Raw genomic sequence first — 25,913 nt, 5'->3', positions numbered from 1 at the left:
TTACAGAGAAGTTCACATCGAACTACTCTAAAGCTTTTTAATATATCTGACTTTTAGTGATTTCTCGATCAAGTGGCGTTACAAATCTTAAATTTGGTTTGTTACATGATATTTTTGGTGGCTTATATCATTAGCTTATTTGAAGAACATTGTGACTTGGAGGGGGAGTTCTTCAAAGACAAGAAGTGATTTTGTTTCTTAATTCCGAAATGGGTTTTTATGGCGGGTTTGGCTTTCTTGAAGATCTTTGGGATTACATTAGAATATGAAGTTTAAAAACATTACTTCGGTACTTGGTTTCGTATTTGTATATCCTAGAACCCGGATTGAAAACTATTGAAGAATCAAGATTCGTGGATCGCTTTTGATATTCTTCGTTACAAGATCTTTCTTATTTGCTAGATGCTTGTTTTGAAAGTTGAAGCCTTGTCATACATTACATACTTTGAGGGGGAGAATGTAGCGTTCAAATTATTCCATAGATTATGACAGTGGGCCCCCTTGATGAAGTGTAGGTTATTAGGCCCAAGACTTGTTTTATTCCCTATATATTGTCATGTATTATTCATTATTAGGTTTAAGAGTGAGGCAAGATGTAGCCGCCAATAATATTGAGGTTTCTTAGGTAGAATAGATTTACTTTAATATTTTCTTATAGTGTAATTTCCTCATGTTCTTGAATAAAATATTTTGTTCATCAATCACATCTTCATTATTGTGTGCGTTCTTATATTCCGCATTATAATCATCAAATCGTTCTTGAGTTTTCACCCAACACTATCCTAGAGGACATTTTAGACATTCGTTAACCTTTCGGAAGGTTGGGCCGGAAAGTTAGAGTAGTTGATTAAATGGAAAGACATTTCTGCCTTTAAAGCCTCATGGGAAGACTTTAAATAAATGATGATATAATTTACAGATTGCAATCTTGAGAACAAGGTATGATTTTTTCATATGGGTATGGGTATACACTTGAATAAACCTCCTTTGTGATTCACTTTTCAAACAGAACAAACAGATTAAAAGATGAAGTCTTTCTCTGTTTTGTTATAAGGATGTTATAAGGATAGTTGTTTCATGTTATTGTAGTCTTTTATTCGTTATGTCGGTTAGCCATGTTATAATTAAGAGGTCATTGAATTAGTAGGTTATGCTTTGATTGTAACTGATTTTCAGTTAGAGCGAGGGCTTTGGGTGATACTAGCATCTCGAAGGCTAGAGGTTCTGATTTTTATTGTAATCATTCGATTTAGTTTGTGATTCTTAATAAACATACAATTCTAGCCAACTTTGTTCTCACACAATCTGCTCTCACTTCTCCTCCTAATACACCCTCACGATCATGTCAATTGTTTGCTTGAAACCTACACGATAGTTCAATTATGCGTACAATCAAACAACTCTTTGGAATAACGGTTCCATGTTAAAACACAGTATAATTTTTGATGAGCCAAGACATTAGTTTAGCTTATGCTTTTTCATGGGCAGAAACAAATAACAAACTTTACATAAATACACACATGAAATATTATAAAATGATATGGTAAAGTTACATCATGATCAAGTGTTGTCTGCCAAATATTTTTAACAAATGTTGAGTCCATCTTCCTCAGTTGTGGTATATAGGATTGGCTAATAAGGGATTAGCCCTAGGGGTAGTTAATCCAAATTTTTCTTTCATATCTAGGTCACTTGGTGACATCCCACTCGGTAGCTCCCAATCAAAGAAATGTACCATGTTGGAAACCACCAAGCCAGTGTTTAGTAATCCTAAATTCATTCCAGGACATCCTCTTCTACCAATTCCAAATTGTATAAGTTGATAATCATGTCCACGAAAATCAACTTCTGTGTCTAGAAACCTCTCTGGAAGAAACTCTTCCCAATTTTCTGACCAAACTTTTGAGTCACGTCCAAATGCCCAATAATTTACAAGAAGTCGTGTATTCTTGGGTATATTGTAACCATTAATCACTATATCCTCCACTGATTGATGTGGAACCAATAGTGGAGCAATGGGATAAAGCCTTAAAGTCTCCTTAACTACCATATGCAAGTAACTTAAGTTTGTCAAATCTGTTTCTTCAACCACATGTTTATCTCCAATCACAACTTTCAACTCTTGTTGTAGCTTCTTCATCACTCTAGGATGTTTTATAAGTGCAGCTAAAATCCATTCAACAGAAGTTTTAACAGTGTCAATGGAGCCAGCTATCAAATCCACTAAAATGCATTTCATACCAGACCTATCAATTGTAAAGGATAGGTCATCATGGGTATTTGAATACCGGTGCTTTAGTGAAAGCAATATGTCGATGAAATCCATTTCCTCAGGACTTTGAGATTTAATGATTATTTGTTCTTCATGCTCATTTACCAATGTCTCCAAAATTTCATCAAGTTCCTTGCTTAACAACTTAAAGCGTTTAGTCAAGCCCTACAAATCCGAATCAGAAAAAAAGGACACATAATATTAGATTTATCGTGACAAAAGAGTAAAGGAGTCATCAAAACTACCAAATCCCAATCAATCGGTCTACAATATATGATGTACACGATTTTGCGATATTATATGGGAATCTTGTTATAATTTTCATATTAATAAATTATTTGGTACTGTTGGGGTCTATGAAAGTAAAAGTAACTAGGAATGTTTGCTATGCTCACATTTGACCAAGTACCTCACTTCTCTAACTTAATAGAACGTTATTTTTGAATTTTATATCATTTGAACTTTTTTACAAATTTATTATCATTTAAGTATACGTCTTATTTAGGGTTTTACCAACCACATATTTTTCACTCATTATATAATTATATATTTATATAGGGACATTGCCCTAATAGTATTAGATGGTTGAATTCTCTTATTGCAAATCTAAGTCCCATGGTAGAAAAAATGTCGTTAAGAAGTAGGTTATTAGAAATTATTATCTACTAAAAAAAATATAATCATTTATTTTTTTCACACAATATATATATATATATATATATATATATATATATATATATATATATATATATATATATATATATATAAAGAGAGAGGAATGTTATTTTGAGAACTTAAAGATTTGCAAAAATTCAAAAATTTTTAATCTACTCGTTATTTTTCAAAACCAAGATCACGAATATTCATAAAGGTTTCATCTAAGAGGGATCAATGCCTAAAAAAAAAGAGTTGATGAACCTTTTCTTGTTTTTTTTGAAGTATGCATATATGCACATCTAAATATGCATGCACGAAATCTTTATGTTTTCTATTTTTTTTTGGACGTTTTCAATTTGTGATTATCTTAAACACTTCTATTAGAGTCTCATTTTAGTGTTGGATTTGAAAAATATTGAAAAAAAACACAAATATGCATGCATATATATATATATATATATATATATATATATATATATATATATATATATATATATATATATATATATATATATATATATATAGGGAAGGGTTATTTGGAAAACAAAAAACCCTAAAAATGCATAAAAAAATACTTAGCAATCACGAAACTTTTTTTTTTGGAAAAATCGCAACTTTCTATACTACTTGGCTGGAAAAAATTTTGAAAAAATAAAATTATAAAAAAATTGATTTTTTATTTTTTCTCAGTGAATTTTAAGAAAAACCTGTGATATTTTATTAAAAAAAAGTCAAAGAAAAGTTTTGTGATCTCTAAGTATTTTTTATTAATTTTTATTATTTTTAAGGTTTTTTTTAAGGTTTTTTGTTTTCCATAGAACCTAAAACTATATATATATATATATATATATATATATATATATATATATTCAAATTTGCATACAGGAACATTTCAAAAAAAATTAATTTTTTTTAAGTCTAGACATGAATTTGACGCACCATTTTGAGAATATATTAGTTGTCTTGGTTTTGAAAATTAATGAGCGTATTAGGAGTTATCGAGTTCTTGCAAATCTTTAAGTTTTGAAAATAACTCACATATTTATATAAAGGAAAATAACTCACATTTATATAAAAGGTAAATTACACGGATGGTCCCTATGGTTTAGGAGAACTTGCGTGCTTAGTACTTGAGCAAAATTTTTAACACGGACGACCCCTAATATTAAAATTTGTAACCCACCTGGTCCCTCACTCAACATCATGTCTGTTTTGTGGTTAGAAACCCCCCACGTGACAAGTACGTTGAGAGTATTTTTGTTATTTCATATCTATCAGGCTTTAAACATGGTTTGTCCTTTCGGAATCTCAAGACATTGTTAATAAGCAGTTGGTTTTGTTTTTTGTGATAATTGTTTACAAGTTGTAATGTCAGGTTCAAGATCATGTCATGTAACCGCAGTTGTTTAGATTGCATTGTAATGAATATGATTTGTATCAAGGATACCATTTTATCAATGAAAATGATATTGTATTGAACTTTATTGTATTTTACAATTTCTAAAGTATATTGTGTAACACCCGAAATCAGAAAGGTCAAGAAAGGAAAGGAAAAACCCTAAGTTAAACAGGGTTGACTCGTTGAGTCCAGGGAGGAACTCGGCGAGTCGGAGCGGGACCCGGGTGTAAAGCAAGTGACCGACTCGGCGGGTAGGCAAGTGGACTCGGCGAGTCAGGTCTAGGTTGGGAAACCCTAATTTCGGGACTTGGTACCCTATTTAAGCATCTTAATCTCTTCCCTAGGGCTCATTTGCGGCCCTATAGTCCAGAACCAGAAACCCTAAGCCTCCATTGTTGCTCAATCAAGCTTTCTTGCCAATTTGGGTGATTTGAAGGAAGAAGGAGGAAGGCACACATTGGGGATTCAAGAATTGGCAGTAGATCCAGAGTTTGTGAGGTCTTCCAGAGCTTTTGAAGGTAATGAGTCGCTACCTTCCCTCTTTTGCATATAGATCAACCTTTATCTTGGGATTTGGGACTTTTAGGACAAGTTTATGACCTATTCCGAGTTAGAAACCCAGATTTGAAGTTGCTACTTCAGATCTATGTGTATCTTGGCCTAGAGAATCATAAAGCATCAGTCTATGGGTTGATTGTTGAGCCCCTTTGTCTCAAACCCTATTTTATAGTGATTTGAGCCTAGATCTCGTTAGCTACACGTAAAGTTTGCCACTTTACGTAAGGAATAGGCTTTAGAAGAGTGGATCTACAGTTTTGAGTCCATGCATGACTCAAAAGTCCTCTGCATGTATGTAGATCTGAATGGACTCGCCAAGTCCTTCGAGTGGACTCGACGAGTAGCATGAAGATGAGGAGGAACTCGACGAGTGGGATGAACAACTCGTCGAGTCGGATGAAGTTAAGCATGAACTCGGCGAGTTGGAAGAACAACTCGACGAGTTGGTTGAAGATTGCCTTGGACTCGGCGAGTCTATTAGTGGACTCGGCGAGTCAGGTCACGAAACTCCAATCCTTTCATGTTGAGATTCAAATTAGTGAGTCGGGTGGAGACTCAGCGAGTTGGACAGGTCAGGACTCGGAAATAGTTGGACTCGGCGAGTCATGGACTGACTCGGCGAGTCGAGTCACGAATAGAAAGACCCTGAGCATATGAACTCGGCGAGTCATTAGGTGGACTCGGCGAGTAGGGTTGACCTGGAAGGTTGACTTTGACCAGGACTTTGACTTTAACCAGAGTTGACCTTGTTGACTTTTAGAGGACTGTCAGACTAAGTGTCATATTGATATTGGTAGCTCGGAGAGCTGGAGGAGCAGCGACTTAGGGGATTGTCGATCAGCAGCCAGAGGATTATCGGCGGAGCTCAGCAGTTCAGGTGAGTTTCCTTCCAGTAGGAACGGGTCTAAGGCCACAATGCCGGCCCGTTTAGCTAGCAGTAGTTTCCGGATTTTGATCTGATGCAGTAGTTAGTATGTTTGATGCCTTCGTGGCTCAGACAGGATTTATGTGTTATGTGTTCCGGGCTACGGCCCGATGCAATATGCAGTATATGTGTGTTCATGCTAGTTGATATGTTCATGTTATGTGATGTTCAGTTAGTTCCGGACTTCGGTCCGATGCAGGGGGCAAGGCCCCAGTTAGTCCGGACTTCGGTCCGATGCAGGGGACAAGGTCCTAGTCAGTTAGTCCGGACTTCGGTCCGATGCAGGGGACAAGGTCCCAGTCAGTTTCCGGACTTCGGTCCGATGCAGGGGGCAAGGCCCCAGTTAGTCCGGACTTTGGTCCGATGTAGGGGACAAGGTCCCAGTCAGTCTCCGGACTTCGGTCCGATGCAGGGGGCAAGGCCCCAGTTAGTCTGGACCTCGGTCCGATGCAGTGGGCAAGGCCCAGTATGTGCTTTATATGTTATTGCATGGTATGTGGTAGATTGGGGGAGCTCACTAAGCTTCGTGCTTACGGTTTTCAGTTTTGGTTTCAGGTACTCAGTTTTCAAAGGAGGAGCTCGGGAAGATTGCAGTGCACACACCATAGTCAGTTAACCTGGGAATGTTTGACTCTGATAATGATAATATGTTTTGAATTTATACTCGAAGATTATGTTATAACTTATGATACCGTTTTTATAAATATGATTTAGTAATGTTTTTAAAGAAATTTTTAGTTGTGATTTTTGGGTCGTTACAAGTTGGTATCAGAGCCTTGGTTTGAGGGATTCGAGCGCACTCCTGAGTGTTTCTGAACTCAAACTAAGGAAGTGGTATAGAGTTTTCAAAAGAAAAACCATGGTTACAAAAGGATTTTGGGAAAAGAAAACAATTTTAGAAAAAATATAAAGATAAGAGTTTTAGAAAAAACAAAAAGAGTTTTGAAAAAAGAAAAGGGTGTGGTGCATGCAATCAGCCGAGCTCAAGTAAGTACTCCCAATTTACCCATACGAGTTATGTTATGATTTTCAGTTTCAGTTTCAGCTTCAGTAGAACAGCATGCTAGAATAGGACTAAGGATCTAGGATGATGCCTTATGTGCTTGCTTTATGTGTTTCAGCTTGATAAGAATTTCATGCTAGTAATGAGTAGACAGTAGTAGGATAGCCTGTGTAGGTTATGCCTGATAGTATGAGCTTAGCATTGTATGCTAGTACAGTTTCTTGTTATGAGAATAATTTTGCCTGAGTATGTTTCCTTTATCCGAATGTTGTTTGCTTTGTGCTTTGTGGGATTCTGAGTGATGGGAGTTAGCCATTAGGTAAATACGTCACACCACATGTGATCAGGGTTGAATAATCTCAGAGTGCTGGATTTGGCCCTATTGCGCAGCTCTCGTCTGAGTCTAACCGTTGTAGGGACGAGACTTTTACTCGAAGGATTATCCGAGCCTCATTGCATGTGATGGTATTCAGGTGGTGGCTAATTGGCATTACAAGGAGGCCTTCAGCAGCTGAGGACTGGTTTAGGTGGAGTCAGAAGTTCCTTAGGGCAAGCCTAGGACGAGAGTAGCAGAGATCAGTAGTAGTAGAAGTGATTTGGTGGAGTTGAGGTAACTCTTGAGGAAAGTACGGGTAGATGTAGAAGGTAGTAGGGGCCCATACTACTGAAAGCAGAGGATCCGTACTCTATTCAAGGGGGGGCCAAGACGAAACCAGGGAATGGTGGAGGGTGTGTGAGATCCCTCAGTAGCGGTGTGTATTGATCAGTTATTGTGTTATGTTTTTAGCATGGTGACGTTGCGCGAGGTATCAGTTGGCAGTTCAGGTGCTGGGGAGGGATCTGGCTCAGGCTCTAGAGCCGGGCAACTTGATGATCCGACGAGGGATTTCATTTCCGCAGAGATTGTGCGCAGCATCATTGATCAGACTCCAGTGATTTTTGGTTCAGTTAGAGAGGCCATCGTGGAGCCTATGGGCAATCATCTTGAGGCCTTTAGGGCCGGGATAGTTTCAGGGCAGTTTGGGGCTCGTCTAGAGCCCGGTTCTTATGGAGTTCGGGGATCCATCAGAGAGGGGGATTCCATTTCTGACTTTTGCCATCAGGGGTCAGGAGTGAGTGGGGCACCTTGTCTCCGGGAGAGACCCTTGCATGATTGGGTAGCTAATGAGGTTTCGCTAGTCATTCGTGAGGAGTTACCCAACATCATTGAGCGGGTCACTGGTCGATTGACCGTTAAGTTCCAGGGACAACCAGCTGCTCTTCATACGGTTGATGGAGTAGTCGGGGTCACTCAGGAGCAGGAGATTGGTTTGGATGGGCAACTCGGAAAAAGGAAGCGAGCATGTGTCGCAGGGAGATTGGGAAGAAGTGTGGAGTCCTACTCAGCTGACTTGGGCGCTAGAGGTCAGGAGGACCTAGAGGTGTGTGGTAAGTGTGGAGGAACTCATGGGTTTGCTTGTCACAAGTTCAGGTGTTTCAAGTGCGGGGAAAGGGGGCATGTGTATCGGGATTGTAAGCAGGATCAGAGATGTTTTCATTGTCACCAGCCGGGTCATTTCAGGTCTCGCTGTCCCGTCTTGGTGGTGGAGAGAGTTCAGGGTCAGGCGCCCATCGTTCCACAGAAATTCAAGATCGAGCCGCACTAGATCGCAGGTATGTTGTTGAATTCTTTCCTTTGTAGTAACTCTATGGTTATAGTATTGCATCGATGTTAGTAAGCATGTATCTGTGAGTATTATGCTACCTGCTTGTGATTGAGTTATATGCCATTTGCATAGCTTGGTTTTAGATTCATAGTCAGCGGTTGCTCCCCAATAGAGCGGGTTATCTAGGTTGCGGTAACTGTAGCATGCTTGGGAGGGATTTGGTGCGTCTTGCTAGTTCGGAGTGGCAGAGTGTTAGAGATGGATTGGTTAGATCCCTAGCTATGGCAGGCTTGGGTTCCTTAGCAGAATGATTATGGAATGGCAGTAAAGATCGGGATCTCTTTTGAGTATCGAGCAACAAGGGGTAAGCAGGATCGAAGTGGGGGAGAATCCTCCGAGTGTGCCCAGGTAAGAGCACGCATACCCAGAGCGAGTATGTGGCCTCCGAGAAGGAAAAGAAGTAGTTCAGCGTTTGATGGACTAAGGATTCAGGGTTGGGAGTTTGAGAAACTCCCCACCAGTTAGCACGTGCGATCGAGATGGTTGGAAGCTGGTTGAGAATCCAGGATTGGAGGACCACCTGTAGGGGCTCAAGTGAATCGGAATGAGGATCCTGAGAACGGTTAGCAAGAGATGTTTTCGTATTAGTAGCCAGTGATAGAGTCAGCATGCAGGATTGTGTAGATTCAGGAGTTGGGAGTTTGGAAACTTCCCAACAATAGCTTCTTGTATCCGGATTAGTAGACGGTTGGTTTGGGAACCAAGCCGAAGAGTTCCTCGACGAAGCGCTAAGTATATTAAGGATATAAGATGTCGAGGATGATGCAGTATTCAAAGACTGAGGGCTGGTTTTGAGAAATCGTGATGAGGAATCACTAGCGAGACTAGGGATAGTCAGGATGTCCTCGGGATAGTAGTAGTAGTGTTGTAAGTCTGCGGGGGTAGCCGTAGCATTCACTAGCAGTCAGATAGTAGTAGTGGTGTTGTAAGTCTGCGGGGGTAGCCGTAGCATTCACTAGCAGTCAGATAGTAGTAGTAGTGTTGTAAATCTGCGGGGGTAGCCGTAGCATTCACTAGCAGTCAGATAGTAGTAGTGGTGTTGTAAGTCTGCGGGGGTAGCCGTAGCATTCACTAGCAGTCAGATAGTAGTAGTGGTGTTGTAAGTCTGCGGGGGTAGCCGTAGCATTCACTAGCAGTCAAATAGTAGTAGTGGTGTTGTAAGTCTGCGGGGGTAGCCGTAGCATCCATTAGCAGCCAGATAGTATTAGAGATTTGTAAGTCCGCGGGTGTAGCCGTGGCCTTTATCAGATTGGTAGGCAGCATGAGCGCGGGAAAGCAGTAGTTCCCACCCGTTCGGGTGCAGCAGTGAGGATATGGGAATCCACGGGTTAGATTTCAGATTTCCCAAATGGTTCAGTTATGGCTAAGTCAGCAATTTGGCTATAGATCATCACATCAGTTATGAGATCAGAGTAGCAGTGGACCGTTGGGGTTCGGGTATGTTAAGGGCTACCGTCAGTCTGGGAGCCATCATGTTGTTAGTCGTGGAATTGATGATGTCAGGATGTGATGTATGGACCCGATCGGTTGGATCGGAAGGTTGTTAGAGCCACAGTGACAGGATAACTAGTGGAAACTAGTTCCAGAGAAAGATTTCGTTCAGAAGTCGTGGGAGCGACTAAGTAAGGAGTCCTTTGACTCCACAGTTGAGTTGGAACTCAGTGTTTCAGTCAGTTCAGTGTTTCAGGCAGTTCAGTGTTTCAGGCAGCTCAGTGTTTCAGTCAGTTCAGTGTTTCAGGCAGCTCAGTGTTTCAGTCAGTTCAGTGATTCAGGCAGCTCAGTGTTTCAGTCAGTTCAGTGATTCAGGCAGCTCAGTGTTTCAGTCAGTTCAGTGATTTAGGCAGCTCAGTGTTTCAGTTAGTTCATAGTTTCAGGCATGTTTAGTATTGCAGGCAGTTTAGTGTTTGGATAGTTTTAGAGTTTTAGACAGTATTAGTATTTGTGTTGGAATGCAAGTGCTGACAGTATAGGTGGTCGATTTGGTAATGGCAAGTCCCTCTCAGCAGGATCATTTGAGCCTTCTGCCAAGTATAAGTGATCTGTAAGGATAGCTAGGCAGGTAGCTTTTCTTTCAGGCTGGAAGGCTCGAGTTAGTAGGAATTGAGTAGTCAAATGAGAGATAACTAGGCTGGTTCCAGCAGCATCGATTCAATATGGATGGCAGAATGGATAGAACAGTTATAGATAGTTGAAGTATCTTCAGGAGTCGCTGGGAGCGACTAGGAGATTGCGATGGAGTGTAGTGACCGGTGGGAGTCCGGTAACTCAGAGATCGGCAGATTAGTTAGACCTGGGTAGTCTCAGTGCATCCGGTAGGTGGATGAGGGGCAACAGGATTTTTGGTCGGAGGAAGTAACCTTGAGGAAATTATGGAAAAGAGAAGGATTCAGTATGTACCAACAGTAGTGACCAGCACTGTGAGTGGCTAGAGTAATGGACAAAAGGGTGTTAGTTTTCCCAGACAGAGAGTTGGAGGCAGTTCGCAGGACAGTTGGCCATAGCAAACTTCGAGGACGAAGTTTAATTTAAGTGGGGGAGAGTTGTAACACCCAAAATCAGAAAGGTCAAGAAAGGAAAGGAAAAACCCTAAGTTAAAGAGGGTTGACTCGTCGAGTCCAGGGAGGAACTCGGCGAGTCGGAGCGGGACCCGGGTGTAAAGCAAGTGACCGACTCGGCGGGTCGGCAAGTGGACTCGGCGAGTCAGGTCTGGGTTGGGAAACCCTAATTTCGGGACTTGGTACCCTATTTAAGCATCTTAATCTCTTCCCTAGGGCTCATTTGCGACCCTATAGTCCAGAACCAGAAACCCTAAGCCTCCATTGTTGCTCAATCAAGCTTTCTTGCCAATTTGGGTGATTTGAAGGAAGAAGGAGGAAGGCACACACTGGGGATTAAAGAATTGGCAGTAGATCCAGAGTTTGTGAGGTCTTCCAGAGCTTTTGAAGGTAATGAGTCGCTACCTTCCCTCTTTTGCATATAGATCAACCTTTATCTTGGGATTTGGGACTTTTAAGACAAGTTTATGACCTATTTCGAGTTAGAAGCCCAGATCTGAAGTTGCTACTTCAGATCTATGTGTATCTTGGCCTAGAGAATCATAAAGCATCAGTCTATGGGTTGATTGTTGAGCCCCTTTGTCTCAAACCCTATTTTATAGTGATTTGAGACTAGATCTCGTTAGCTACACGTAAAGTTTGCCACTTTACGTAAGGAATAGGCTTTAGAAGAGTGGATCTACAGTTTGGAGTCCATGCATGACTCAAAAGTCCTCTGCATGTATGTAGATCTGAATGGACTCGCCGAGTCCTTCGAGTGGACTCGGCGAGTAGCATGAAGATGAGGAGGAACTCGACGAGTGGGATGAACAACTCGTCGAGTCGGATGAAGTTAAGCATGAACTCGGCGAGTTGGAAGAACAACTCGACGAGTTGGTTGAAGATTGCCTTGGACTCGGCGAGTCTATTAGTGGACTCGACGAGTCAGGTCGCGAAACCCCAATCCTTTCGTGTTGAGATTCGAATTAGTGAGTCGGGTGGAGACTCAGCGAGTTGGACAGGTCAGGACTCGGAAATAGTTGGACTCGGCGAGTCATGGACTGACTCGGCGAGTCGAGTCGCGAATAGAAAGACCCTGAGCATATGAACTCGGCGAGTCATTAGGTGGACTCGGCGAGTAGGGTTGACCTGGAAGGTTGACTTTGACCAGGACTTTGACTTTGACCAGAGTTGACCTTGTTGACTTTTAGAGGACTGTCAGACTAAGTGTCATATTGATATTGGTAGCTCGGAGAGCTGGAGGAGCAGCGACTTAGGGGATTGTCGATCAGCAGCCAGAGGATTATCGGCGGAGCTCAGAAGTTCAGGTGAGTTTCCTTCCAGTAGGAACGGGTCTAAGGCCACAATGCCGGCCCGTTTAGCTAGCAGTAGTTTCCAGATTTTGATCTGATGCAGTAGTTAGTATGTTTGATGCCTTCGTGGCTCAGACAGGATTTATGTGTTATGTGTTCCGGGCTACGGCCCAATGCAGTATGCAGTATATGTGTGTTCATGCTAGTTGATATGTTCATGTTATGTGATGTTCAGTTAGTTCCGGACTTCGGTCCGATGCAGGGGGCAAGGCCCCAGTTAGTCCGGACTTCGGTCCGATGCAGGGGACAAGGTCCCAGTCAGTTAGTCCGGACTTCGGTCCGATGCAGGGGACAAGGTCCCAGTCAGTTTCCGGACTTCGGTTCGATGCAGGGGGAAACGCCCCAGTTAGTCCGGACATCGGTCCGATGCAGGGGACAAGGTCCCTATCAGTCTCCGGATTTCGGTCCGATGCAGGGGGCAAGGCCCCAGTTAGTCCGGACCTCGGTCCGATGCAGTGGGCAAGGCCCAGTATGTGCTTTATATGTTATTGCATGGTATGCGGTAGATTGGGGGAGCTCACTAAGCTTTGTGCTTACGGTTTTCAGTTTTGGTTTCAGGTACTCAGTTTTCAAAGGAGGAGCTCGGGAAGATTGCAGTGCACACACCATAGTCAGTTAACCTGGGAATGTTTGACTCTGATAATGATAATATGTTTTGAATTTATACTCGAAGATTATGTTATAACTTATGATACAGTTTTTATAAATATGATTTAGTAATGTTTTTAAAGAAATTTTTAGTTGTGATTTTTGGGTCGTTACATATTGAGATTATATTATGGAGATGAGAAGAACAAATGATAAAAAAAAACATAATATATAACCTTCCTTCAAACCAATGACCAAAACTTTAGGTATCGTCCGAGTTAAAAATCTTGTTAGGGACTAAGCGTGCAAGTTCCCCCAAACAACAGTGGACCGTCTGTGTAATTTACCATATAGTTAAATTCTAAAGATTATATAGATAATATGTTATTCAAAATAACCCATGAGCATTTGGTTTGTATCTTGTTGTGCAATTTAATAGAAATTGAAATTTAACTTCCCTAAAAATTATAAATCGGTTGAAATATAAATTATATATATATATATATATATATATATATATATATATATACATCACAGCCCCACCTAAGCTTAGGTACTAAACCTCTTGAAAATACATCACAGCCCCACCTAAGCTTAGGTACTAAACCTCTTGAAAATACATTGTTTTACTATATAAAGATTACGATTAATGGATTCACGATTAATACTTTAAGATGTAAATTCAAGATCGACACAATAGGGTTTAGTGTTTAGCGTTTAGGATTTAGGGTTTAGGGTTTAGGGTTTAGGTTTAGGGTTTAGGGTTTATGGTTTAGGTTTAGGGTTTAGGGTTTAGGTTTAGGGTTTACTAATGTTCACTTGGGTGAAGTAATAAACGATAATGGAGGGAAGAAAACGGAGTTGGTAAAACAATAATAAAAGAAAGAAATGTTATGGAGGATGATATATTTACCAAGTGAAACCAAACCGGGTATATTTACCAAGTTATAATGACATATTTTAGAGGTTTAGTATCTAAGTTTAGGTGGGGCTGTAATGTATATTCCTATCCCCTATATATATATATATATATATATATATATATATATATATATATATATATATATATATGGTTAAATTTAAAATAATGGATTAATTTTAAAATACCTAAAACTTTAATTACTTTTTTCTGTTTTAACCAAAAAATTTGTCTCCAAAAAAATCTTAAACTAGAAAGTATATATATATATATATATATATATATATATATATATATATATATATATATATATATATATATATATATATATATATATATATATATGGTTAAATTTAAAATACCTAAAACTTTAATTACTTTTTTCTATTTTAACCAAAAAAATTGTCTCCAAAAAAATCTTAAACTAGTAATTATATATATATATATATATATATATATATATATATATATATATATATATATATATATATATATATATAAATTTAAAATAATGGGTTAGTTTTAAAATACCTAAAACTTTAATTACTTTTTTCTGTTTTAACCAAAAAATTTGTCTCCAAAAAAATCTTAAACTAGTAAGTATTTATTAATTATGTGGGACGGATACACTTTGGTTGTCTATGGTTTTTTAGACGCGTAACTTGTTTGTTGTTTTTGAATTAACCCAAATTTTATGTGGATGACGTGAAGAGGGTGTGAAACATTTTGGGCCTAGATTATCGTGAAATAGAGAGTAGAGACACAATAATACAATATTGTTCTACTTATCATGAGTTCAAGTAGTATCATCAGGTGAGATAGTCATGCTTCAGGATTCATCACTAACAGTTTCATATATCCATGAAGCAACAATGCTATTTATAATCCATTCAGCTTCATCATTGTTATGATATTCGCACCATCAAGATAACCAAAAATCCTAACACTGATTTATATATGTAAAGTGGCCTACATTTTGTATCTAGAAGTACTAAAATGCAAGAAGAATGGATAACTACAATAAAGTTCTTACATATTTTCCTCATAATCGATTTAGTCATTATATATTTTTTTTATTCAATTAAGTCTCAAATACCGGTAATCGTATTCAATGTAACCCTTTGACCCAACTAACAGGTCCTCCAATTTTCAAAAATTACATTTTGCCCCAGATTTTAAAATTTATTACAAATTTGGTCTAAAATTTATACTTTTGCCCAGATTTTAATTTTTTTTACAAATTGACCCTTTTCGCCCAAATTTTAGAATTTTATTATAAATTCATCCTAACTTTAGTTGTTTTTACAACTTTTTTTCTCAAAAATTTATTTCTAATATGTTTTTTCTTTATAAACTCATATTTATACAAAAAAAAAAACATATTTTCATATAAAAATCTTATTTTTTCTATATAAAAAATTGTTGTATATGAAATATCTACTTATAAAAATAGGTTTGGATTATTTGTGTGATTTCTCTTAAAAAATCATTTAAGAAATTAAAAGTAACCCTAAATTATACTATCAAATTCTAGTTTGTCAAAAACTAATCACACTCATTTTAATATTATTTATTTGTTCTTTAATCACATTTATAAGACAAATAATGTTAGCTCTTAATTGTAGTTCATAGAAATAAAAAACCATTTTATTAAAAAATTTCGACAACATGTTTTTGAGTAGGTTGTGATACTTTCCTTGTGAAGTTCAACTAAAGCATGTTTTTGAGTAATTTTTTTAACAAAACTCATGTGTAAATTCTTTAGAACTTTAGTTAAAGTATTCTATTGTGTTATTGATAGTTATAATATTTTATATATTTATGTTGCTATTGTATTTTTGGTCATTTCTCACTCCCCTAAAAACATGTTTATCGATAATAAATTGCAACAGGTATTCCATATAATAGACATTAAAAAATAAAGGAAATACAAGATTACAAATAATCCAAGTAAGAAGAGGTTGATTGGCAATAAAAATTCACAACCTAGATCGGACACGTGCCATGAATAGATATGTTTTATTTAGATAATATATTTATTAAAAAGTTATAAAAAATATATCAAAATTATGATTTTAACTTTTTTCTTAAAAAAATTCTTACGAATAAAATATAATATAATTATAGTATATATATATATATATATATATATATATATATATATATATTAAACTTTCATATAACTAGTTTAAACTTTCATATAAATGTGATTAAAGAACAAATAATCCAAACTTGTTTTTATAATTTATGGTTACTTTTAATTTCTTAATTGATATTTTTAGAGATATCACACAAATAATCCAAAACTATTTTTATAACTAGATATTTTATATACAAAAAAACTTTTTATATAGAAAAAATAAGATTTTTATGTGAAAATATGTTTTTTTTTGTATAAATATGAGTTTATAAAGAAAAAACATATTAGAAACAAATTTTTGAGAAAAAAAAGTTGTAAAAACAACTAAAGTTAGGATGATTTCATAATAAAATTCTAAAATTTAGGCAAAAAGGGTAAATTTTGGACCAAATTTGTAAAAAAATTTAAAATCTAGGCCAAAAGTGTAAATTTTGTATCGATTTTGTAATAAATTTTGATATCTGGGCCAAAAATGTAATTTTTGAAAGTTGGATGACATGTTGACCGGATCAAAGGGTTAAATTGAATACGATTACTGGCATTTGAGACTTAATTGAATAAAAAAAATATATAATGACTAAATCGATTATGAGGCCAATATGTAGGGATTTTATTGCAGTTTTCCCGGGTAAATATTTATACGGTAAATTATGGGGAGTACCACTTTAGGAATTGTTATCATAAGGAGATGTTTGGTACCATATTAAAGCCTTTTAATGAAAAAGAACACAAAATTGAAGGGTTTGAAGGACAACTATTAAGTATTGAAGAAGACCAAAGTGTATTCACTCAAACCAAATAAGAGCAAAATTATGATTAGAACAATTGTGCGCTATATTATTAACTTGGCTATCATTATATCATCACCAAATATATTAATCTACATCGATAAATAAATGTAATCACATGAAAATATGTATTAATCGAAATAAGGTTAATTAACGGTACTAGAAAACAAAATTTGAGTTTGTTAAAGATACTATTTTTGAAAGCTCATGTTCTTTTCATTCGTTAAGGATATAAGAAGTGGTAACATGCTTAGAATTGCTTCCACATAGGATTTTTTAAACCACATAGGATAAGATGATGATAGTATGAAGTTGTAAATTTGTAGGGAGTGATAGCAACTAAATATTATGGTATTTTATTTTGAAAAAAAAAAGAAAAAAAAAGGAGCAGACATTTAGATCCTATTTCTCCTCTCTTTATCTTCTCTTTCATCTCGCTACTGAGTAGCACACCGATCCAAATGAATAGTCTAACATGTTTGATGGGAGTGGGTTTGGCGTTTATAACGAGCTCGTGGCGAGTCCCACTCCTTCCAGCCTAATAGAAATCACGAACTAAAAATTACCACGGTATCTTGGTTGCAATGCTATTTTATTGCTTGTGATTTGTAATCATTTTTAATGTTTAGCTAGCTTCAAGTTTCTAATGGTAATTCAGTTGTTCCAAAATTGTGAACAATAATTATATTTGATTATAGTGTTTCAAGAAGAAGTTTTTGATATGACAACTTATGATTTGATGAAACTCTTATTAAATAATAATAATTTATGTATTTTCTTAAAACATGACATATGATAATAAGGTGCAATGTCTTAGAGCATTTTCAATGAGATTTTTTTTATAGTTTATTATTGTTGACTTTTTATAAACGAACATTTATTTTCATTGGAGCGCATCATTTTTTTGTTTATATTTATTGACCACTCGGTATATATTGAGTGGTCAATATAGTTTAACATTTTGTATATTTTACCCCATCATCTTCTAATTATATTTTAATTTACCTATTTATTATATTTTAGTTTTCAAATATTTTATTTATTTAGTAGTTAATTTGATTTGTCATTTTATTTAATTTATCTATCAAATATTTTGTGACATCTTACGAACTTTTAAATGTATTATAAAAATACGTTTAATACAATGTGTGTTTAAAAATGACTATGTGTGTTTAAAAATGACTAACTAAATTGAGGGGGTTATATAAATCATTTCAAATAAATTAGGATAGATTAGTTAAATTTAAAGAAAAAGCAAGTGGAAGAGGTTAACCATTGAAGAGATAATTTACTTAGAGGTAAAAATTAATGAAATGATGAAGTAACACTAATTTAAAGCAATAGTATAGCTCAACCATTGATGATGCTTTTAATGGAAAAGTAAAAGATAATTAATGCATATATGTCTATGAACATTCAACCCATAAATATTAAACACATTGTTGTGTGTCAGATCAACCCATATATATATATATATATATATATATATATATATATATATATATATATATATATATATATAAAAGAAGCATTTCTATTTGCACCATATGTATTTGAAATCTCATACTTTTCAATTTCTTTTTAATAATTATTATAAATTTGTTAATAATGTTAAATTAATGCAAAAACTAAATTCTAATAAGAAATTAACTAAACCACAATATTAAAATATCATATTTTACTTCTATTTATAAAATTATAACTTTAACTTTTTAACATATTATAGTTAACTTATTAGTTTAGATATGTTGTCCTATGTGAGCAATTATCATTTTAAAGTCACAACTTTTGTACAATTTATGATTTTATGCAAAATAGTTAAATTATTAATTTCAATATAATGTTAAACGGTTAATTTAAATCAAAATTTCAGTACTTGAAAAAAATCAAGAGACTATTTTATAAATAGTTAAAAGTTATAAGTTACAATGTTAAATCTAAATTGTAGTCCTAAATTAACAAAAACAAAAACATGAAACTATTTTTTTATAATCATTAAGAATTTTCAAATAAGTAACTTAAAAATAACTTACAATAAGAATAGTTAAAAGTAATATTATATAAAAAAATTATAATGTTATCTTTAAAACCAAAAACAATGTTGTTTTAAATAATTACAATAAAAGAAACTAACAATATTCATCAAATAAATTATTAAAAAATTAAATTTATAAAACAAAACATAAATAAACGATTCCAAATACGTTATTATAAATAACTTACAACAACAATAGTTAAAAGTAACATTATATACAATAATTATATTGTTACCTTTAAAAACAAAAAACAGTATTTCATAATTACAATGATAGAATTCAAAATCTTATGAAAATAAATTTTTTAAAATTAATTAATCATAAAAACAACTATAAATATCATTAAACCATATATTATATTTAATTTTATTCATTAGTAACCCACAAGTATATGTCATTGATACAAATAAGATTATACAATTTTAAAAAATGTCTACATTATGATATAATTTAAAACAAATAATGCTTATACCAACTTATTATAAGATTTATTATATAAGAGGTAACAACAACATCATTGATATATTTAAAAAACATATATCTGTAAAAATTCTAAATATATTATTGTATTCTACGCAACATGCGGGTATTTGTATGGTAAGCCTATAAGGTTCGATTAAATTACTATGCCTTTTTTTTCACAAAAACAAAACTATATCAAAATCGAGCCTTATAAAACTTGAGGTAAAAATTATGAAATTACCTGAAGATCAAACGGAGCTAACATGGGCACATAGTCGGCCAAATTGAAGATGCCTATTGCTTCCATGCTCTCGTCCATTACGCTTTTGAAAAGGAACTTGTCATTGTTTTTCTTGCCAAATATCATCCTACACGTCATGCCTTCAATCAGCGCACCTACAGTCTCACTTAAATTCACCACCTTACGTCCCATGGACGCAACCCTAATCTCTTCCAACATCAACCTGATCTCCTCCCTTCTTATCCCTGCAAAACTATTAATTTTCTTAGCACTAAGCAGTTCCAATGTACAAAACTTCCTTACACTTCGCCAATATGATCCATATTCCGTAAAAGTCAATCCCTTTCCACTATAAGCAAAGTACTTTGTTGCTTGGATATTGGGACGAGAAGCAAAAACAACATCATGAGTCCCGAGGAAGAGTTTGGCGGCTTCCGGCGAAGAGACTATCACAAATTGGATGGACCCTAGGCGGATCGACATGATAGGACCATACTTTTGGGAGAGCTTGTGGAGGGCACGATGTGGGAGGTTTCCTAGTAAGTGGAGGCTTCCGATGATTGGTAAGGGCGTGGGGCCAGGTGGTAGTTTCTTGAGGCGAAGATGAGCTAATCGCACTCGCCAAAACAAGATTCCGGTGAAAACTAATAATATTGCAAGTATAACAGAATACATAGTTGCCGCCTGTTGAAGCTTTTGTCGTAGTAATTTTCTTCGTGATGAAGATATATAGATATCTTGGGTCGACCAATGTCATTGTTTCCATTTTGTTTTCTTCTAATTTGTTTAGGAGTAAATGCTTCTTTCGTTGTAACTTTTGTTTGTATCACTTGTTCGAGTTTTTTTCTGTAAAAGGGTTGTTTTCAAAAAGAGCTATAAAAAGGTGTTGTTTGAAATTCATTTTAAAAATGGGACTATAGTCCCGTCTCTTTGCGTATACATTTAAATTACATAAATGGTCCATTTAGTTTTATGCAGTTATCATTTTCAATTGTATATTTGACTTTAACAATTTTCATTTCCATTTCCACCTTGATTTATAAGTCATACTTTTTGATAAATATGTTTTTAAATTTTATACATAGACCTTAATAATTTATATAATTAAAAAAAATTATTTTACCTTCGGTCAATATAAATATTAAGCTTATTAAAATTATATGTATTAAATAGTTATATAAATATTATTAGAAGTAGATATAAAATAATTAATATACACATTTTATATATGAATTGTCCAATCAATAATAATGTTTGTAAAAGCAATTTTAAAATAATTGAAGAATCCAAAAATGTCATTGTACATTTGATATTCTATTATTGATGAATTGTCATTTCAATTCTTTATAATCGAGTACATTTTACTTTTAGATGTTATGGATTCTAATCACCGAATTGAATTTTTTTTTTTCATATTTGCATCCTCAGTTTCCATATTTCTCTCATCTTTGTATTATTAGTTCTTTTTCTATCTCAAACATAAGGTGTGTATTTATTTATATATATCTTGCATATATAAACAATGTCAACATTAAATTTAAGATATTATTTTATGTTATTTGTCATATGATTTGCAGTTAAAGTCTCTTATATATGGTGTTATGGCTCTAAACTGTCCCTTTATGATTATTTTATATTGGGGAGATAATATCGAATATGAAAATGGATTCAACAACAGTGACCAAGCAACTTTTTCTGCTTCAGATATTCTTAGGCACAAAATACGGTATAAACAATTTAAAGATTTGATTTATACCCATGATGAGTTGAAAAGCCTGCCTATAAGTTGAATTTGTCACTATGTTACCAATATTGTGGGAGATCTAACATGGTACCCCTCATAAATGATTCATCCTTAGACATGATGTATTATTTAACTGAGAATGATGAAAATTATTGTGGCCAAATTTATGTTGACACCAAAGGGCTTCTAGCCCAGCAATATCGGGTGTTTCCCTCCCTCCTAGAGGTTGATGGTTCAAGTCTCATTGGAGACATAAGTGGTATTAGGAGTAGTTTAGGAGTAGTGTAGATTTTCCATTCTAAAAAAAATTTATGATGACATAGAACAAAAAACACCACCAATAAATACTAGTTTTATAGTTCTCCTCCATAATTTTGAAGCACCATTTCCTTTGCCTAATGATGATAGATATGAGACACATAATGACTTTGGAGAGTTCAAAGTACCAAATGGGTAGCAAAATGTAAGAATGTAGCATGTACGAGATGAATGAGAAAGCTCTAGTTCTATGCATCATGCATCACCTTGTCAATGGTATATTCATGCAATTAAGAAGAAAAGTCATAATATATGGCAGATTACACGTCAGGTAGATGCATATAATTGTTTTGGATCTTGTATTGGCAATGATAAAGGAAATTTGAACTCAAAAATAATTGCTTCATATATCATCCACTCGATTGAAAAAGATGTTGCTTATCTGGTGAAACATATACAAGCAGATATTAAAACTATTTAGCAAGTTGATGTTTCTTATAATAAGGCATGGCATGGTAGGAGAAAATCCATAGAAAAGATTTATGGAACTTGGGAGAGTAACTCTGTTGAGTTACCTAAGTATATTGCAGCTTTGTAGTCTTTAAACCCTGATACAATTGTCACTTGGTTTCATAAATCAAATGGCACATCACATGTAGCAACATTCAAATATATATTTTGGGCTTTTATCCCATCTATTACGACATTTCATTTTTGTCGGCCTATTATTTATGTTAATGGTACTCATTTGAAGGATTTGTACAAAGGAAAAATGCTTGTTGTTGTTGCAAAAGATGCTAATAATCATATATTACCAATTTTTTATGTTATTCTTGATGAGGAGATTGTGCACAGTTGGAGTTGGTTTTTTTTATCAGTTTAGACAATTTGTTGCTACAAATAGACAAATATGTGTTATTTTAGACATGAATCAAGGAATAATTCATGCATTGGCGGATTTATAGGAATGGAAAGAGCCATTAGCATACCATCGCTTTTGTCTTCGACACATCATACGTAATATCATGAAAGGTACAAGAATGTGCGCCTTAAAAGATTGTGTTGGTCTATTGGTAGCACAACACAAAAAAGAAAAGTCATTAAGTAAAAGAAAGTGATAAAAGAACTCGATGTTGAAGCTTGACTATATCTAATTCAAATTTACAAAAGTGAATGGTGTCTTTTATATGATAAAGAACACAGGTGGGGTTCCTTAACAACAAATATCTCTAAGTGTATGAACAATGTGTTGCGAGGAGCAATACAATTACCGATTAGGGTATGTATTGACCTTACATTCAATATAATTGTGCAAATTTTCATAAAGCATAGTGATGTTGCATAGAAATGTAATACACCTCTACCATCGTGTATGTTGTGTCTCTTTGTTAAACATGATACTCACACACAAAGTCATGTTGTAACGCTCGTGTTTCTAGGCCAGACATTATTGATGATGTGATAGTCTATGTTGACATTTGTAATCCATTTTGAAATAATAGAAGTGTTTTATTTGAGTATTATATGTTTTGTGCTTAATTGTGTGTCTTAATTTAATTAAGAATAAAAATAAGCGTGAAAATGAAATTTTAGATAAACCCAATATTGATACACGAAAACGTAGTGGTCGTGACGAGGTTTCCGAATATATAAAGAATGCCGAAATCCGAGTTATAATGAAGAAGTTATGATCTGTCGAAGTTTCACTACAAAACCGACACGACATTGAATGACGTAAAATACAAATTTAAGATAGAGTGATATTTAGCCTTAGTGATCTAGACGAAAGTTGTAGAATACGTTAAACCGCGAGCATGCATAAAAAGAACGTCTAAATCTGACTTCGTATGAGGAAGTTATGATTTTTTGAAGTTACGACTTAGCGGTATGCAGCCTGAATACTCGAAATAGAGATCGAGTGATATTTAGCCAAAACTTTCTAAATGAAAATTGAAGATCTCATCGATAGTATTCCAAAAATAAAAAGACAGACGAAAACGGAGTTCAGATGAAGGAGTTATGAATTTCGAACGGAGATTTCCTATCTCGGCCTACTAAAAATAATATATTAATAATATGTTAAAAAATAAATTCAAATTTAGCCAACGATGTCTAAACGAGAGTTCTAGATCATAATGTCACCTACGCGTGCATATATAGAACGTCGAAAACAGATTTAGTACACGGAAGTTACAGATTTTACAAGTTCGAGACACAAAATCTGAGGCTGTCAGGCTGGCCACGACATGGCACCAAAAGGCCACGACGTGGTACTGTGACTGATGGGTGTCAGGGTTGCCAGCAAACGTCTCGTCCATGAAAGAGGATAGGATCAACACCACGACGTGGTTAAGAAGACCACAACGTTGCGCCCAAAATAGGGATATAAATAGAAGCCGACGATTTCATGTTTAGGTGCTCATTTTCTTCTCTTTATCGTGACGAAGCTCTGTGAACCCTCGAAGCCATCCTGAAGCCCCGATATCATCCCGAGACGCGAAGCAAGTCCCGAAGCCCGAAGATCCCGAGAAGAAAAGAGTTTCCGAGCCGAAGCTCTGCCGCGAGAAGCCCGGTGTATGAAGATCTTCTAGTTTCACCGAAGAATACTACTTTTAAAGCCATAGTGCTGTCTGATCATCTTCTGATCAAGTGAGTGTATATTCCTTTTCTTCTAACACATAGATATAAAGTATCTCCTAGTGAATACGTGCTATGTGTATATAGATATATATTATCTGTTACCTGGAATGACTCTGTATATTTGGAATGAGTATTAAATGAATATCTTATCAATTTTTAAGTTGCATATGTATGCATATGTATATTGTTATCTACAAAATGTTGGGTAGAACTTGGGTAGATACTTGTCATGTGATAAACTGATGAGAGGTCTGGATGTTGTTGTTGTTGATCTAGTCATCTAGCGGAGTATGGATGACGACCACATACTCTTTCTAGACAGTCCCGTGGAACGCTAGCAGGCTCATAACCTGTAGGTGTTGTGAATGATGTGTTCACCAGTGTACTCTATCCCCCCCTCATGGTTGCCTTTAGGAAATCTATTGTTGTGGAAACGCCTTGCAGTAATGTTCGTCCCGATGAAAAAAAATCCTAGATTAGGTCCCTTGATGTAGATGTTGTTTTAGGGACGTAAAGTGAGGATAACGGGAATGGGTAATCGAGTTATTGTTGGTTGGTGAAATTAAATATAATTATTTATTGTGGGTTGAAAACCCTATATGCTCACCAGGCTCCCAAGCCTGACCCACTCAGTTTTGTTGTATTACAGGTAGTGGCGCGAGAGCATAAGTTGGATGACTTATCAAGATCTTTTGATATTAGACCAGTTGTTATATGCAACTGTTGTATGATCTATTTTTTGTTGTTTATGCTTTTCGTGTGTTTATCGGAACATGACATCCCGAATATTGTTATATAATGAAAATGCATCTCTTGATGAAATGCTTTGATAAACTTTATTTTATCATATTTTGTTTTGGGAACAAATTCCGCAACTCTTTTAAATCAATGGATTTACTCTGAAATCTATATTAAAAGCATAAATGAAACCGGTCTTTTCTGGCCGTGATTTTTGGGATGTCACACATGCTTTATCCGAGTTTTACTACAATGAATGTGTATACAAAATCATTACTAGGCCACGAATAAATGGAATGGGTGGAATTACGCATACTGTCCATTATTTCCAACACACATGCACATGTGGTAAGTGGCAAATTGAAAGATTTCCATGTTTGCATGCTCTTGTAGTCGAAATAGAGCGGATAATCATATTTCAATTGTGAATGATGTATATGTTAGGAAAATATAACCCAAAATTATACGAAAAAACAAAAGCATAAAGTTCTTGACTGAGGCATGTATTTAACACAGTTTCCTTAAAACAAATTCGCCCTATATGGGTGTTTGTTTCCCAGGATACAACAGTGGAAAACAATTCTTCTAGATTGCCCGAACCCTCACTTGGCCCGGATTATACCTTGGTTGCAGCAAGAGAGAAAAGATGAAGCAGAAGCGTAGGAGAGGATATAATGCCTGTGTTTCTGGGCTTGTCATTAATGTTGATATAATAGACTAGGTTAACCTTTGTAACCCATTTTGAAATAATAGAAGTGTATTATTTGAGTATTATGTGTTTTGTGCTTAATTGTGTGTCTTAATTTAATTAAGAATAAAAATAAGCGTCAAAATGAAATATTAGATAAAGACGATATCTATGGATAATGTTGTAGTAGTTGAAACGAGTTTTCCGAATATATAAAGAATGCCGAAATCCAAGTTATAACGAA

General features: G+C 35.3%; 1 protein-coding gene across 1 annotated transcript; it reads right to left on the bottom strand.

Annotated features, from left to right (window-relative positions):
* Window positions 1–1,458: 1,458 nt before the first annotated feature.
* On the bottom strand, window positions 1,459–20,351 carry LOC145062161 (cytochrome P450 CYP736A12-like). The gene is made up of 2 exons (XM_079009791.1): window positions 19,602–20,351; window positions 1,459–2,437 (listed from the first exon to the last, which is right to left on the bottom strand). Exons 1-2 carry the CDS (start codon window positions 20,274–20,276, stop codon window positions 1,610–1,612), a joined length of 1,503 nt encoding a protein of 500 aa, XP_078865917.1. The 5' UTR covers window positions 20,277–20,351; the 3' UTR covers window positions 1,459–1,609.
* Between the last annotated feature and the right edge of the window lie 5,562 nt (window positions 20,352–25,913).

This window comes from Lactuca serriola, chromosome 7 (genome assembly GCF_051521515.1).
Source record: "Lactuca serriola cultivar US96UC23 chromosome 7, Lser_US96UC23_V15, whole genome shotgun sequence".
Taxonomy (NCBI): domain Eukaryota; kingdom Viridiplantae; phylum Streptophyta; class Magnoliopsida; order Asterales; family Asteraceae; genus Lactuca; species Lactuca serriola.
This window is presented reverse-complemented; position numbering and strand designations above follow the sequence as displayed.

Excerpts from the sequence above, each read along its gene's own strand:
- LOC145062161 (XM_079009791.1), bottom strand. The coding sequence starts at position 20,276 with ATGTATTCTGTTATACTTGCAATATTATTAGTTTTCACCGGAATCTTG. Across the intron at positions 2,438-19,601 it reads TAGCTCCGTTTGATCTTCAG|GGCTTGACTAAACGCTTTAA; the intron begins GTAATTTCATAA and ends TCGGATTTGTAG.